This window comes from Cucurbita moschata, unplaced genomic scaffold (assembly GCF_002738365.1).
Source record: "Cucurbita moschata cultivar Rifu unplaced genomic scaffold, Cmos_1.0 Cmo_Scf00009, whole genome shotgun sequence".
Lineage (NCBI taxonomy): Eukaryota > Viridiplantae > Streptophyta > Magnoliopsida > Cucurbitales > Cucurbitaceae > Cucurbita > Cucurbita moschata.
Genome location: NW_019268525.1, coordinates 3,331,026 through 3,346,433, shown reverse-complemented (window position 1 = coordinate 3,346,433; position 15,408 = coordinate 3,331,026). Strand labels below are relative to the sequence as shown.

Here is a 15,408-nt window from a genome sequence, read left to right as displayed (position 1 = left end):
TTTTTTTTTTTTTTTTTTTTTTTTTTCTTTTCTTGTGATTACTCAACACGTGTCACGATTCGCTCGTTGTAAATTTTAGATGTTAGATGACTTCGAAGCAAATTGACTTCACAAAGGAAAAGCTTAGAATTATTAATAATGGAACGAAAAGGTAATTCTTTAATTTCATTGATTTCGTTCCGATTGAATGGAATACGAACTTTTGACTTTTTGGTCGAAGTTTAATGTTTTAATATTAACATGAGCTAAAAAGTTGTACTATTTCACGGCCTGAAAACAGAAAGGATATGTTAAGAAAATCAAGAATATTTGTACATTCAAACTCTACAGCACAGGTCTCACTTTATTTTCTCCTACCCTTCTGCTTTGCGGTCGGTTTTGGCGAGGAAGAGGATGAGTAGGACGATGAAACGCTTGATCGGTTGTTCACCGCTAAGTCCTTGGATAATGCCTTTTGAACCTCATCTTTAAGTTCCATGAACCGAGCCTTCTTCTTCCGCTGCTCCTCTGGAGTTCCCTTTTCAAGGAACAGAAGGTCGGGCATGTCATCGGCTAAAAAGTTGTCAAGAACTTCCGAGCAATGAGGGAAAAAGCGTCGACCCGTATTCACTGTGATCAGGTGTGATGTTACATGAGTGATGAGTTCATCTTACACTCAATTGGATGAAAAGTAGAAAGTAATTAATAGATAGTGTTCTGGAAAGTACCTGTTTTCATTAGAGCTTTCATTCTTGCTTGGAGTCTTTTGGTTCGCATAGATGGTGTTTCATTCGAGTCAAGCTTCGGCAAGTTGCCAGATGACCCATTGGACGATACAAGGCCCTTAAATGCTATTGTTAAATTGGCATCCGCAATATCCATTGCGAGCTTGGCCTCGGCAGGGAAAATATAACGAGCAATGTTCACTGCAACAAAGGAAACAAATGTTGGGTTCTTGATTTGATAGTGCTTAGATTTAATTTTGTTAGAATAAGTTAAAACTTTGAGGAGCTAGATTTTGTTACATATAGTATCCCACACAGTTGGAGAAGAGAATGAAGCGTTGCTTAAAAGGGTGTAGAAACCTCTCCCTACTAGACTCGTTTTAAAATTTTGAGGAGAAGCCTCGAAGGAAAAGCCCAAAGAAGACAATATCTGCTAGTGATGGGTATGAGTTGTTACAAATGGTATCAAAGTTAGACACTGGGCGGTGTGCAAGCGAGGACATTGAACCCTAAAGGGAGGTGGATTGTGGGTCCTACATGGTTGAAGAGGAAAACGAAATATTTCTTATAAGAGAGTGTAGACCTCTCTCTACCAGACACGTTTTAAAACCTTGAGGGGGAAGCCCGAAAGAGAAAGCCCAAAGAGAACAATATCTACTAGAGGTGGGCTTGAGCTGTTACAAATGGTATTAGAGCCAGACATCGGGAGGTGAGCCAGCGAGAACGCTGGTCCCCAAAGGGGGATGGATTATGAGATCCCACACGGTTGGAGAGAAGAAGGAAGCATTGCTTATAAGAGTGTGGAAACCTCTCCCAGCTAGACACGTTTTAAAATCTTGAGGGGAAGCCTAGAAGGGAAAACCCAAAGAGAACAATATCTACTAGACATGGCTTAGGCCGTTACAAATGGTATCAGAGCCAGACACCAAGCGGTGTGCCAACAAAGACGCTGGGCCTCAAAAGGGGGTGAATTGTGAGATCCCACACAATTAGAGAGGAGAACAAACATTTATTATAAGGGTGTGGAAACCTCTCCCTACCACACGTTCCTACCAGACGCGTTTTAAAACTTTAAAGGAAACCCCAAAAGTAAAAGTCCAAAGAAGACAATATCTACTAGAAGTGGACTTGAGCGGTTTCATATAGCCATCTTACTATCATTTCTAATGTGTGAATATATATATATATATATAGATAGAGAGAGAGAGAGAGAGAGAGAGAGAGAGAGAGAGAGAGAATGTCACCTCTATTTTCAAGATAATCTAGAATATGCATATCAGCCGTGAGAATCTGAGTTTCCATTTCCATGCCACCAGAAACTGAACTCCTACACATCTCTCTCTCCAACACATCAATGCACAACCGATCTTTGTTAGACTCCTGTCCCTTATCAGTCATCTCATTATAATCCTTGGGCCTAGTCAGCCTCCGACAGATTGTAACCGCAGTTTGTCCATCAGCTGTACGTTCTAAAGCAGAGGTTCCCTTATCCAGAAGGGCCACAATGATTTTAGGATCCTTACGCCTTGCAGCAACATGAAGAACTGTTTGTCCCCTAGGATTCTTAAGATTGAGATCTGCCAAGCCTAGATTAAGAACCTCTTTAATCACTCTAGGATCACAATAGGCAGCTGCATAGTGAAGGGCGTAAGCATCATACAATGTAATATCAGAAGATTCATTTAAAAGAAGTTTCAATAGCTCAATATCATCAGCATCCAATGCTTTGTGGAGCCTCCTGATTTTCGTCTCACGGTTTAGGTCCACCTCTTCTACAATATTTGGTTCAGTCTCTACCTGAGATTTCATACGCAGTGACTTAATCTCACTTGCAACTTCATTTGGAAGCTCTTTTTCGATAGACATAGCCTCAAGGTTCGACCTCGCGACTCGTTGGATGCAAGGGGAGAGTAGCTGGTCCAGATGACAATGGTATCCAGCAATCAGTATAGTCATCACATCTTCCACAGATGCCTTCTCAACAAAACTTAGGAGCCGACGCTGCACAATTTAGTCGATACCGAGTTAGATTGTGTATTCACTCACGATCAGGTTGAAGAGAAAGAACCTAAACTAAAATGAAGCACCCTATGACTTGATTTTGTTATGCTAATGCAGGATAAGCAGTTGACATAGTGAACTGACCCTTTTGCAGAATCAGTATAGTATGCAGATTAAGCTATCTATTAGATTAAACTACCTCATACTCATCTAATCCATCAGTCATCCATTCAAACCCTTTTGTGTACATGTGGTCGGATTCTTTGCACCCTTTTATCTTCTCGAAACACACATCACCTTCTTCCATTAATCTGGGAGTGAAATGGTATCGCCTCCTAATGTGTTTTATCTTTGAATGATAGACTAGTTCTTCACCATCTGCATGACACCCTGACTATCTAATAAAGAATCTTCTCGCACGCTTTCTGCCTAATTATTCTAGACAGCCCGAGTGCCATTCTTTTAATGTTACCAATCTAATTCTATACTGCATTTTATTTCTTTTTAGTGGTTTCCCCATAAAAATCTGCGAAAGAAGCTACAGTATTGGGCTCAAATAACGAAGTGATAACGTGAACTATGAAAAACCAACGAATAAAACAGTAAGCTTTCCATCAAAGAGACTGACCAACAAAACCATATGGATAAGAAATATAAAGAATTTGAGAAATGTTGTCATACCTGAACAAGCAATACCATCTCTTTCGTCTTGAAAGTGGCAGAAGCATACAACAATTGTAGAGTAAAATTAATAGCAGGGCCACAAGCATGATGGGCACAGGACTCATCCACACACGTTGACACTTCTGGTGGCAATGGCTTTAGCTTTCCCGTGTACAAGTAATTCAAGATAACCTTGAAAGCTTCAATTCCAACCTTACTGAAAGGTATCAATTGAGACATACAATATTTTGGCTTTCCATCTTTTGTGGAGCTATCCATTTCCTGCTTAAAAAGCTCATGAAAAAACAGACTCCGAGCCGCCAATATACAGCGATGAACACCAACTTCAATGCCCTCAACAACAACCACTGCATCGGTATAGTCATAGTCAGAATCATCCACTAGCTTCTCCAGGCTTGCGCTTAGCTTGCTAAGGCTCAAATGGTCAGAGTTCGCAGAAGGGTCATTGCTGAATGTTGCAGCAACGTTGTTATAACTGGACCCATTTGACACATAAGAAGACGATGAGGGATCGTCCATGGCTTAAAATATGCGTTTCCACTAAGATAACTCAAGAAAGAAGCTCAAAAGTAACAAAGATTGAACGAAATCACGATGCTCAGAACACAGATTTGGAACAAGAACTAATTGAACCAAATAGGGAAATTTCTTAACTATTTCTTGATCGAAGCCATGGATGGAAATTACGTCGTCAATAATCAAACAAACACAGATAATCAGGACTCAATAGTCAGAAATGGAATCGAAATCTTACTGAAAACGCTCCTTTCAGGCGTTCATCCATGGACTAGCAAAAAGGATTTCAAACCCAAAAATTAATCGACCACAAAACATCAGAAAAGATTAAGCGAAGAACAAAACAAGAAGAGATGATGATCTGAGGGTTGAAGAAGACTGACAGAATTGACCTAGATTTAACAAGTTGCATAAATTTCTGGTTATGTTGCAACTTGTATCCTCTGATAAATTTTCAATAAAAAGTAATATCATATATCTTTAGTGTACTATAAAGCAGGGCTATAGTACAAATTTAATAATTAAAAAGTGATTTTTTTTTTTGTTTTATCGAAAATTACAAGTGAATTATATATATATTTTTTTTTAAAAAAAATGTTTTGATAGAGTTATTCAAATTAAAATTAAAGATTTTTACATTATTTTTTAATTAGTATATAAATTAACAAAAAATAGAAAGATTATTTGATGAAATTAAAATAAAATTTTATGGAAATAAATAAATCCATCAAAATATAGGTAAAAGCTGAATTTTGTATTATTTATTATTCTTTAATGAAATAAAAATGATTGGATTATTTAATGATTATTTAACGGTGTAATTATTGTGTCTTGATAATGTGATGGCGGCTGCATGGGTATGATTCTTCAGTGTCAACTTGCACGCGTGCGATTTAAAATGACAATATTGTCCCTATAATAACCTATTTTAATTTATTTTGAATGTTTGGTATTAATTATTTAAATGAAAAATATTGAAGAAAGTTTTAAAATAATAGTTTATAATTTTCATGAATGTGTATTAACTTTGGGTTTATTAATCAAATTCATTTATTTTAAAAGAATATAGGTTTTTTTAAGTTGAAAGAACCGCTACTGAAAAAGGGATTTCCAAATCTGCTTTAGAAAGCAAAAATGAAGTCTTGTTTTGAAAGATATAGAATTCCCGAGATTTAACATTTATACTTTTTAGTCAATAACTAATTGATTTTAATTAAAAATAACAGCTCGTATTTAAGTGGTATAAAATAAGAAATTCAACCCCCCAGAATTTAGAATGGCAGAGAGAGAGAGAGAGAACAGAAGAACTTGTAAACAAAGACAAATGAAAAGCACATCTGTTCTATCATTAATGTGCTAAAACCCAGAAAAATACACCTAAACGAACCCGTATTGCATGGAATGGTCGGAGGGGCAGCGAGAACGAAGCCTGATCATTTACAATACTTACAACTGTGCCTGAAAGCAAGCTATAATGGATGGATTTGGTCGTTGCTCGTTTCATCAGCAAAACCCGCAGAGGTAACTTCGGCACAGTTCCATTCTCTTAACGGAGTCTAGACATCTGTTTAAGGGCAAACGGGAAGGATTGAAACAGATAAGACAATGGCTCACAAGAGTACTAGTAAAAACAAAGGGTTGTTCCTGTTTAAAGGCATATTTGGGAGTGAGTTCAAAATTAGTCTAAAAACACGTGAATCCTAGTGCATATGACTACTAAGTAAATGTTGCAAATGATCAAGATCATTAACCCCACCCCCTACCAAAACAAAAACACGTGAAAGAAACCAAGGATGTAGGAAACAAAAAACTGGAGTACCTTGTGGCTTAATTGCTTGACCTCAGGTCGTAACTGAGATTCACAGTTTCCACTAATCATTGGACAGACTACAGAGAAGCCACATCCACCACAGCATGCCCATCTGAAGCTATTACAATACATCCACTAATTTCAGTCACCTGAAGATTACCTGTTTACTTATTTATTAGACATTATCCCGCCCCGTTACCACGTGGTCGCTTTAGAGAAATGCCCCGGAGTCCATATGGTCCATACGTGCTTAATCCATACCCATTTAAACTGGGTTCTCCTGATGGAGGTTTCTGCAGTTGGGGATGTTTCTGTTGTTGAGCTGCCTTGCGCTCCCTGCGGGACTTTCTCTGTTTACGTGTTTTGTGCTCTGGAGCATGCTGCTGCTGGGTAGCATTTTGGTCTTGAAAGGGTTTGGCCGGCTGGGGATGCTTCTGCCCTCTATGTGGCTGCAGTGTTGACCTTGCATAGACTGAATTAGGGAAAGCCCTAAAATTAGGGCTTGATGGGTCACTTGGGTTTGCTGCTCTAAAATCAGGCGGTGGTAAAAAATTCTGACTGAACGGATGGTTTAAATTTGATGTTCCACTTGATTCCGGAACAGTAAAATCATTATAATTTGAAAGTGATCTATGAAACGAACTTACTTTCTTGTGTGTTTCATTGGACCTCCCAGGTACAAAATTGCTAATCTCAGTCGCATCTACCATCGTCGTCAACATTTCTACTGATTCTAATGATATACCAGTTAACCCATCATATGATAGAATGCAAGCTAAGGCATGCATAGAGGCCCCAAGAACAGGAGGAAGAATTTTGTTTGGATGCTTTACCTGAAACACCGTAAAAAGTCATTACAATCATGCAGAAAGAGCAAGCATGACTGTACGAGTAAAATTAAGCAACTCCCCGAAACCAAGAATAAGAGCCTATAACCACTTACTTTGAATAAGATTGCTGCAGATAATCGCTCTCTCAAGCAGTATAACTGAGCAATATCAAGTGCCTTTGACCAAAAGTATAACCAACGGTCAACAACCACAGTTACTGAGTTATCAGGGGAGGACATAATCATCTCTTCTGGTTGTTCATTTGATTTATTTTCTATATCCATTTTATCTTCAACAGTTTCAACTACACCAGCTTCATCGTTGCCATAGGTGTCATTGACAATATCACCTTTACCATTATCATTCTCCTTTGCAGGGGCAACAGCAATCTCCTTTGCAACCATTAATAATGGGAGAGGCCCGACAACGGTACAGTTTCTTATATGTGTACCACCATCCCCACGGGTTATCTCATCATAAACAATTAGAGGGCAATTATCTGTTAGCTTGTGTGACAGTTCAAAGTTAAGGGACTGTCGGTGCAAAAGAACTCTACCCCCCGAACCAGTTTCAACAACAGCTCGTTTTCCCTTTTTCTGAGGTGGAAGTAATCTTCCCACCATTGGATATAAACCAGCCACAAGGACAGCGTGGAGTATGCCAGGGTCACGAGCATTCAAGCTGCAAGTTGAAATATCCTCAGGTATAAAACCATTTTGAACTAGTTCCATTTCGAGTTGTCTCCGCATGCCAAAAAGCATAGACATAGTGCTCGGAGAGATATGGTATTTAGAACAGAAGCGGGCCTCTTGACCCCTTCTTTTGGCATTCTTCCAGCAATCAAATGCAGCTACCACAGCCAGTTGATCACTATGCCCACCATACAAAGAAGCAAGCTCTGCTTTAGCCGCAGCAGCCTTTTTTCTTTCGCTTGGTAACATGGGAAGAGTGAAAGGGTCCTTGTAGTCAGAAGCACATGCCAGAGTTAGAGCAGGCTCGAGGCAGTTCATCAATATAGCGAAAATAAGCATCTTGCTTGTTACTGGATGAACAGGCAAAGAACCTAATTTCTCCCCGAGCTCAGTCAGTTTTTCATCGAGTGACAAAGCCCCAATATCCTGAAGGACTAATATTGCATTACGAATAGTATCAAAAACTGGAGGGTCCAAAGTCTTCTGCAAGAAATCCTCTATCCTACAATTTGGATCAAGCAATTTCACCTGCAAAATAATTACAGAACAAAAACAATTAAACAACGATCCTACAATTAGGAATACCTTTAACAATAATAAGCAAGAACTGAAATTTCATGTGCTTTCAATGAGAAAAATGAAAGGAAACAATGGCATACAAAAAACAAGCCCAACAAAAGGGAATGTTAGAACTAGTCACTGAAATAGACTCAAGTCCAACAAGATCAAACTAATATCATAATTACAAAAAGGTTGAGTGACCGAAGCCCACAATGAAACTTTGACACCTCCCAAATCTCACTACACGGCCTCTCTATTTCCCTAAAAATCCTACTATAATACTCGAGCCAAGTACCCAACAAAAATGGCAAAGAAGCTAGCATGCCACAAAACTTTGCCCTTCTCCTTCACCATAACATAACAATCTTAATTCAAAGTCAAACAATACCCAAATGACTGCAGACACCGTGCCCACAGATTGATAGATTGAGAAAACTGAAAAACCCTATAATAAGTGATGGGGATCCTCTTCCTGACTCCTACAAAGAACAAACCACTGCAGGAACAACACCAAGGAGGAATGTCGTTAAAATTTTTTGTTTTACCTTTCAAGAGATCTTAACCTTTTAGAGTGAGGAGAAAGCAAAGGTTGTAAGGTGCGAAGGGAAGACTAACAAATGAAAAGGAGTACACGAAAAAATCCTAGAAACATTAGGGGTCCAAAACCTAAAGTTTCTTCTCCCACAAATCATAAACTTACTCCAAAGAACAGAAAGAAGACCCACGACAGCTATCACCTCTCTCTCGCGCAAGGAGATCAATGAAAACCAAAGATAACGACGAGGAGGGATCAAAGGAAGGTAAGATAGAAGCCACAAAATGCATTTCTCACTCGATATATGATATAATCACGAGAAAGCTCACAAAGAGGTTTATCACCCACCCAACAAACCCGCAAAAGTAAACACTAGACTCGTCCTCCACAAAACATCTAACACAAGGAGAAAAAGAGGGAAGATCAGAGGCAGTAACTTTCCTAAGGTTTTTACCAGGCCATTTAGCACAATTGACAACCACTCGCTCAAAAGGGCGTGAACCATGATTACTCATAATAACTTCGTGCCATACTCCATGAATAAATGCCACAACCATTTAGCCAGAAGGGCGTTGATGGAGACTAATGACATACAGTATTGCTTCTTTTATCTTCCATCTAAAACACAATTCCAAAGGAAAATGATAGCTTGCTACATAATCCACTGTTTTCATAGTACTTTTTCCTTGGTTTCGTCACCATTCCCACCTCCACTCTTTTCACCACTACTCAGTCACATTCAGCTTTGGTACAATCATACATCAGAATAGCACACCAATAAACAGTTCAAAGTACAATTATGTTTTTAGAGAGAATGGTTATGTAATCTCAGTAAATATTACACGTGATAATAAAGAACTAGGCAAAAAACACACCTGCAAACACAGTTCCTCTATCGGCATTCTCTTAATTTCAGGAACTTGAAAATCAGGAAGAGAAGATGCACGAAATTTTGAATAAAGATGATAGCATATGCCAGGCTGGCAGCGACCGGCTCGACCCTCACGCTGCTTGGCACTAGCCTTTGATATCCAAGATGATTGAAAAGTAGAAACATTACTGTAAGGATCATAACTTTTTTCTTTCATCCATCCACTGTCTATAACATAAACCACATCATCAATGGTAATGGCTGTTTCAGCAATATTAGTGGACAGAATAATTTTGCGGCAACCGGGAGGTGGTCGTTTGAAAACCTTCTTTTGCTCTTTAGAAGGAACCATTGAATGAAGAGATATTATTAAAAATTTTGATGCATCCTTGAAGATAGGGTTGATTGAAAGTCTTTCCCGAGTCTTGCTGATATCATCCCATCCAGGAAGGAAAACAAGAATAGCTCCTTCTTTCGAATCAAGACATATTTTCCCTAACAGCAGGTCTATAAGAGCAACATCAACAGAATTAGAATTTCTTGCAAGATATTTACCAATCAATCGTTGTTCTTCCTTGGAGTTGGACATGGAACTTTCCAAATGTTTTCTGATTGCTTCAGCAGTTTCTTTATGTTCTCCTCGCTCAGCCATTTCCAACGCAGTCATGCCATCCTTGGCCTGTAATTCACACATCGCACCAAAAGATAGCAGCATGCAAACATCGGAAACTCTACCCTTTCCAGCAAGCACCATTAGAGGTGATAAGCCCGTCACGGAATGCTGATAATTAAAAATTTGAGAGGATCCCTCAGAAGCAACCAATTCTAGAAGGGGATCAAATTCATCATTCAACCAAGCCAAGTGAATTGCTTCGTCCAAAGAAAGCTTGTCTTCTTCTGTTAGCTCAGTTTCTTCATCTGAAGCACCCACCGTACTATCATCAAGGTGGTTCTCTTCCGAAGATTTCACTATAGATAGTACATCCTCAAGATAGAAATTTTTTACCTGAATATTTAAATGTTAGAATATTGACCTAAATTACATGAAGACACAAAACTACAAGATTTAAGTGGGAGGTTTACAGGAAACGTGAATCCAGGAACACTGATGATTGGACAGCCACCAAAATATTTTGAAAACCGTTCAGCATCAATAGTAGCACTCATTAGTATCTGTCAGGATATAAAACAAAACCACACATCTCAGTCATAATCAAATAACGAGCTACCCTAAATCTTCTCTTTTTCTTGTTTTCTACAATTATAAGTATTGTTTCTATTCAAATATCTATCTCATTAATAGAAGTATGAATAATTTGAATGGTATGAATAGTTGAAGAACACAAAAATATCTCAAGTAAAAACCAAGAAAATACAACTAACCAGCCGTAGATGAGGATATGTAGGAAGCAAGTCTCTGCAAACAAGTGAAAGAGAATTGACGGAAAATATCCAAAAATTTTAATAAATATGCCAGCTCAAAATGGAAAACTAAGGTGAAAGAACACAAACTTAAGATTAACATACGCAATCCATCAAGGAACTCGAGTCAAAGGAGTCTAAATTATTAATCAAGGAAACATAGCATGTCTGAGAGAAACTCAATTGATGATTTTGCATGTAATGTAACACATGAGAAGTTTCAATAATTAAATGTATCCAAGTATTGAAGAAATCTACGACTACTTTAAAATTCAGTTTAGCTTGTCGATGGAGTTTCTTATCAAAAGATTTATGTGACATAAGAATTGGTGCATTTTTGTTTGTAAACTCGTGGGACAATATGCAGGATAACTGACAGCAGTTTTGTTTTCAATGTGGAAAAAGAGACGTGTAATAAATAGCACATAAATGAGAGAACCAATGAAAGTGAAGTATACCTCAAAATTGCTAGAATGAAATCAGAGTAGCGATCCCTTTCATGAACTTCATCCTATAAACGTAGAAATAAGAATGAAGGAAAACTGAAAACAAAACTTGCGAGGAACATGTAATACTGCAAGATTAATTAATATTGAAGATAATACTGGAGGAAGTCCGTTTGTATCCTCCTCAAGATAAAAGAAAATTTGTTCTAGCAAGTTTCTTTTTTTCTTTCTTTCTTTTTTTTTTTTTTTTTCCTGTGATGAGGAATTTACGATAAATTTAGGGTATGTGTAGCCAGAACCTTTTGAAGCTTATTTGGTTAGAACAAAAATCAGAGTTCTCAATACAGCAGAAACATGGAAGGTCTTATTTTTCTTTGTGATTTGTATGGCATGCCGCCTCTAATTTGTAATTGAACTGTTATTGCAATACTTCTTGCACCTACAGTAGCTCTTTCCTCTAAGTTGTTTTCAGTTGTTTCTGTTGGCACAGAGATCTCTCTTCCCTGGCCCTCCCCTAGGTTGCACTTCCTTCCCTTCATGAAATCTTTTGTTTCTTATCAAAATAATAATAATAATCTTGTAATGAAAGTTGGTTGGGAAAAAACCTCTCTCCAGACTCCAAAAGTACATTAAGCTATGGATAAACCAAATTTTCCGGCGGTATACCCTACCAACCCAGAGCAACAAAACCACACGCAATGCCAAAAGAAAACGATAAAATCCAGAAGCGAGACATAGAAAACATACCACAATAATGTGAGTTAAGTCAGACACAACATTTTTCCTACTTTTTTCTGAAGCTTCCGTAGTTAATTTTCCCAACCCTTCAGAAATCAGCACCCTTAACAGAATACCATTCGTGCAGAGTACAATTGATGAGTGCCTGCCACCTTTACTTTCCAACCGTATCTTCCATTATAAAAGGAAAACGTCAGTTAATATAATGTCTATGAAAGCAATATTAAGCAAGATGTTATATAAATCCACATATGTTTAAGAGGAGAATTCCAAAAGTGCCCCGTGCTAATAAGGAGTATCTGCTGTTGCATAAATTCTCAATATAAGCTACAGAATAAGAAGGAAAAAAAACATGATTTCAATCCAGCTGAACCCCGAACAACAGGTACATCCATGCATTTAGATCATACAAGCACCAAGAACAAAACGTTTGAAATGATAAGGTCCTATCCTATTTCCATCATGAACATCTTCCCAACATCAGTTACTTCAAGATAATGAGGCCCACATTGAAACTCCAAAGTGAATAAAACTCTATACTAAATAGCTAATGAGATATCTTTTTATGTAAACTACCAGCAGAAAGAATACCTTGTATCCAACATCACTTCCAACATTTTCTCCCCTTTCATAGGAGATTCGCTCAGAAACTAAAACAGAAGAAGAAAACAATAAATTCAAAGAAAATGGAAATAAGAATGGTTAATATAACAAACTAAGTTTAAAAAGCTAATTATAGAAAGAAAAGAGATATCCAGAAAGGTAATAAATGGCGCAAACCTGATGTCGCAGATATTCGTCGAGGTTGGGTACAGATTATCTTACATGCCTCTCCCTTACCCCACATATAATCCAAAAGAAACTGAGGAACCTACACCATATTATCAAAAGAATTATATAGCACGCAACAAAAATAACTAAATCCCAAGCAATTTTACAAGTTTTATTTTGAAATAATTTATAAAATAGGCACCCTTTTCATTCTAACGTGGTACACACACACACACACACACACACACACAAAGGGTCTCTTAAGTAGTGCTGGAAGATCATCAAGCTTTCTGGAGGTCATTTCGTTAAAGCAAAACAGAATTGTGATGGGCGTCATATTTTTCCTCTCGCTATCCACATTCAAAATGCAAAGCAAAATAAGCAGCATATATATATGAGCCAGCTGCTAATTTTCGGAAGACTGGATTTTGCTAAAGAATAAATTAATACCCACCCTAGGACCGATTAAGTTTTTTTCTTTTCCAAAGAGACTGGGCTTTGAAACACAAAAGAGTACAAAAAGAAAATCCAAAAGGTGATTCACAAAGACGGGGATGGATATCTCATTCGAAGTTTACATCTCTTTCTTTCATCAATAAAAATTGCTAATTCTTTTCCAAAGGGTGGGTTATCAAGGACATAAAAAATCAAACACATGCAACTTATATACAGGAAAGACGGGTGAATATATCTATTAGAACAAAAGTCATTGCATCCAAAACAGAGCATCAGGCAAGCAATGATGTATTCAGAGAAAATAAATAAATAAATAGAAAACTAGAAATCATTAAAGAGAAGACTGAGTAACCTGCGTTGTCTTTCCACACCCAGTTTCGCCAGATATGAGAACAACCTGCATAAAGCAATGATCAGACAGTTATTGGAATAGAAATTGATGCATCAGTTGAGATGAGGAAGTTAGAAGACCGACCATCACTAACTTCCAAAGAACTAGCTAAAAAATGCATAACAACAATAGAGTCCTTTTGACAGTCTCAAAATGATTCATAAATTCGAATACCATGCAGAATAAATGTAAATAAAAAGCAACCTGGTGCGATTCAACTGTTGAAGTAATGACATCTTGAAAGGATGCAATTGGAAGCTTGGATCTATCTCCCGATATCTACAAGAAGAAAAGTACCAACAGTTCGCTTCAGCTATTATGGTGTTAAAATGATAAACTTATAAACTTGGGGAGGGAGGACGATGAAGTTACTGCATTAACATATGAAATGACAATGCATTTCCTATATAAGAAAAACTATAACAGAGAGAGATGAAGGTACAGCATAAAACCAGTAAACTTCATCACTTTTGTTCATGTACTCAAAGAAACCTTTTTCAGATTTGCAACACTCTTCACTCTAGTAGTATATGATTCCACTTTCTTCATTATCTCTTCCTTGTTCATTGATGGCCTCCAGAAAATATCATCTTTCTTTCGACTTTGTTTATGGGTCTTTTTCTTGCATTTCCCAATTGTTTCCCTGCCCAACTCTCCATCATCGGGTGGGTATGAACTAAATAAATCGTCCAAAACACTTTTGGTTTTTTCAGAAAACTTCATGGTGTCCTTTTGCGGTTTGGATTTATATATTGAAACGCGCCGTTGATCTCCACGCCTACAAAAGAAGTTGAGCAAATGAGAATCCTAAGCAAAGGCCTGAGAAGTTGTAGATGCACAGAAAAATTTCATTCCACGAACATGAAAATTACCAAATGCCTCCCAAGCTTAGGAGAAAATTTTCATTCCAAGAATATCTACATACATGGCTACACATGACAATAAGCCTTCTAAACTCAGGGAAGACATCGCTAATTGAAACTTACCCATAACTCTTTGATGTCAAACCCATTTTCCTGCATTCTTCATGCACGAGAGCACGTTCACGCTTAGAAAGATCAGCTTCAAAAGTGAAAACTGCATCAAACATTCAAAAGCTTGCTAATTAAGCAGATAATGACAGACCCCAAAATTAGTACGTGGGAGAAATATACTACGTGAGAAAACAAAGAATTATGAGATTGAAGACATGCGAGAATGATAGGCTACAGAGAAAGTGCTTTAGTTCCAATCAAGCAAGCAGGAATCTTCAACAACCATCCTTGTCATGTTACCTATAACATCAATTACAACTTCACAGCTGAACAGGCAGAAAATCTCAGGTTCCTACCTACCAAGGCATAGATTATTGTTCTGCCATTGTGAAATATCGGCAAAAAAATTTCTTAGTGAAAACAGAACCAATCCCATTACTATCGAAGAATTAATAAGATAAGTCATGAGAAGCAAACAGTCCCTGCCTTGAAAATCCCACATAACTTTTTAGAAGCGAAAAACATAAACACATGAAAGAAGAAGCAATCACCCATAGCCGAAAAACACAAGACCCATTAAAGCAAATAACCCTTTCTCCATTCCATTGGAAGATGGCAGAAAAACAATTGGATAAACTCCATCTTATTTTCATTTCATAATCTGGGTCATGGTTTCCAATTTACCTTCATCATTGGACAAGCAAAACCGCTCGAGTGCCCGAGTAATTTCACTGTCCGCGACTGCAAATGCCTTGGGTTTCGGCTTCTGCTCCCCCTTCTTCTGCTTCTTCTTCGCCATAGTTTTTGTATCTGTAGCTTCTTCCTTCCCCCAACTGGTTCCAAGAGCTTTTTTCTTCAGCTATAAGAAACCTAAAAGGGAGAAGATACAAGAGACAGAAACAGCATTTGAAACAATTAGGCAGTGCCCTAAACTATGTACGGCGCTTGCTTTTCCCTCGGCTTTCATCGACGTATACCTTTCTTCGCTCTCTCCCCCTCTCTGTTC

At 37.8% G+C, this 15,408-nt stretch overlaps 3 protein-coding genes across 9 annotated transcripts in view; 1 reads left to right on the top strand and 2 right to left on the bottom strand.

Annotated features, from left to right (window-relative positions):
- Positions 1-166, top strand: part of LOC111447034 (phytoene synthase 2, chloroplastic-like) — a 2,744-nt gene extending 2,578 nt beyond the window's left edge. Inside the window, exon 6 of the mRNA XM_023085998.1 lies at positions 28-166. The gene's annotated coding sequence lies outside the window, so the exon portion shown is untranslated. The remainder of the gene's footprint in view (positions 1-27) is intronic.
- LOC111447033 (BTB/POZ domain and ankyrin repeat-containing protein NPR2-like) lies at positions 137-4,362 on the bottom strand. Its single transcript, XM_023085997.1, has 4 exons — positions 3,387-4,362; positions 1,949-2,705; positions 708-905; positions 137-609 (listed from the first exon to the last, which is right to left on the bottom strand). Exons 1-4 carry the CDS (start codon positions 3,906-3,908, stop codon positions 344-346), a joined length of 1,743 nt encoding a protein of 580 aa, XP_022941765.1. The 5' UTR covers positions 3,909-4,362; the 3' UTR covers positions 137-343.
- A 771-nt stretch (positions 4,363-5,133) lies between these two features.
- Positions 5,134-15,398, bottom strand: LOC111447032 (DExH-box ATP-dependent RNA helicase DExH6). Of its 7 annotated transcripts, XM_023085991.1 has the most exons (16): positions 15,087-15,397; positions 14,415-14,505; positions 13,921-14,206; positions 13,633-13,707; positions 13,390-13,434; positions 12,591-12,681; positions 12,402-12,460; positions 11,820-11,981; positions 11,085-11,137; positions 10,588-10,621; positions 10,288-10,377; positions 9,209-10,210; positions 6,659-7,765; positions 6,363-6,548; positions 5,746-6,187; positions 5,135-5,469 (listed from the first exon to the last, which is right to left on the bottom strand). In XM_023085991.1, the coding sequence occupies exons 1-15, from the start codon at positions 15,199-15,201 to the stop codon at positions 5,981-5,983; spliced, it is 3,603 nt and encodes a 1,200-aa protein (XP_022941759.1). In that variant the 5' UTR covers positions 15,202-15,397; the 3' UTR covers positions 5,135-5,469; positions 5,746-5,980. The 7 variants fall into 7 exon arrangements, with proteins under 7 accessions (XP_022941758.1, XP_022941759.1, XP_022941757.1 ...); XM_023085990.1 differs by having other exon boundaries at positions 5,134-5,469; positions 5,746-6,548; positions 15,087-15,201; XM_023085989.1 differs by having other exon boundaries at positions 5,136-5,469; positions 5,725-6,548.
- Positions 15,399-15,408: the final 10 nt, after the last annotated feature.

Bases quoted from the DNA above. Each gene is read 5' to 3' on its own strand.
- LOC111447032 (XM_023085989.1), bottom strand. From the start codon at position 15,201: ATGGCGAAGAAGAAGCAGAAGAAGGGGGAGCAGAAGCCGAAACCCAAG. The intron at 13,435-13,632 runs GTTGCTTTTTAT...TGCTTTATGCAG, and splicing joins CAACAGTTGAATCGCACCAG to GTTGTTCTCATATCTGGCGA. The intron at 12,461-12,590 runs GTTTGCGCCATT...CTTCTGTTTTAG, and splicing joins ACGAATATCTGCGACATCAG to TTTCTGAGCGAATCTCCTAT.
- LOC111447033 (XM_023085997.1), bottom strand. From the start codon at position 3,908: ATGGACGATCCCTCATCGTCTTCTTATGTGTCAAATGGGTCCAGTTAT. The intron at 906-1,948 runs GTGACATTCTCT...CCTTTGTTGCAG, and splicing joins AGATTATCTTGAAAATAGAG to TGAACATTGCTCGTTATATT. The intron at 610-707 runs GTACTTTCCAGA...ACCTGATCACAG, and splicing joins GAAAGCTCTAATGAAAACAG to TGAATACGGGTCGACGCTTT.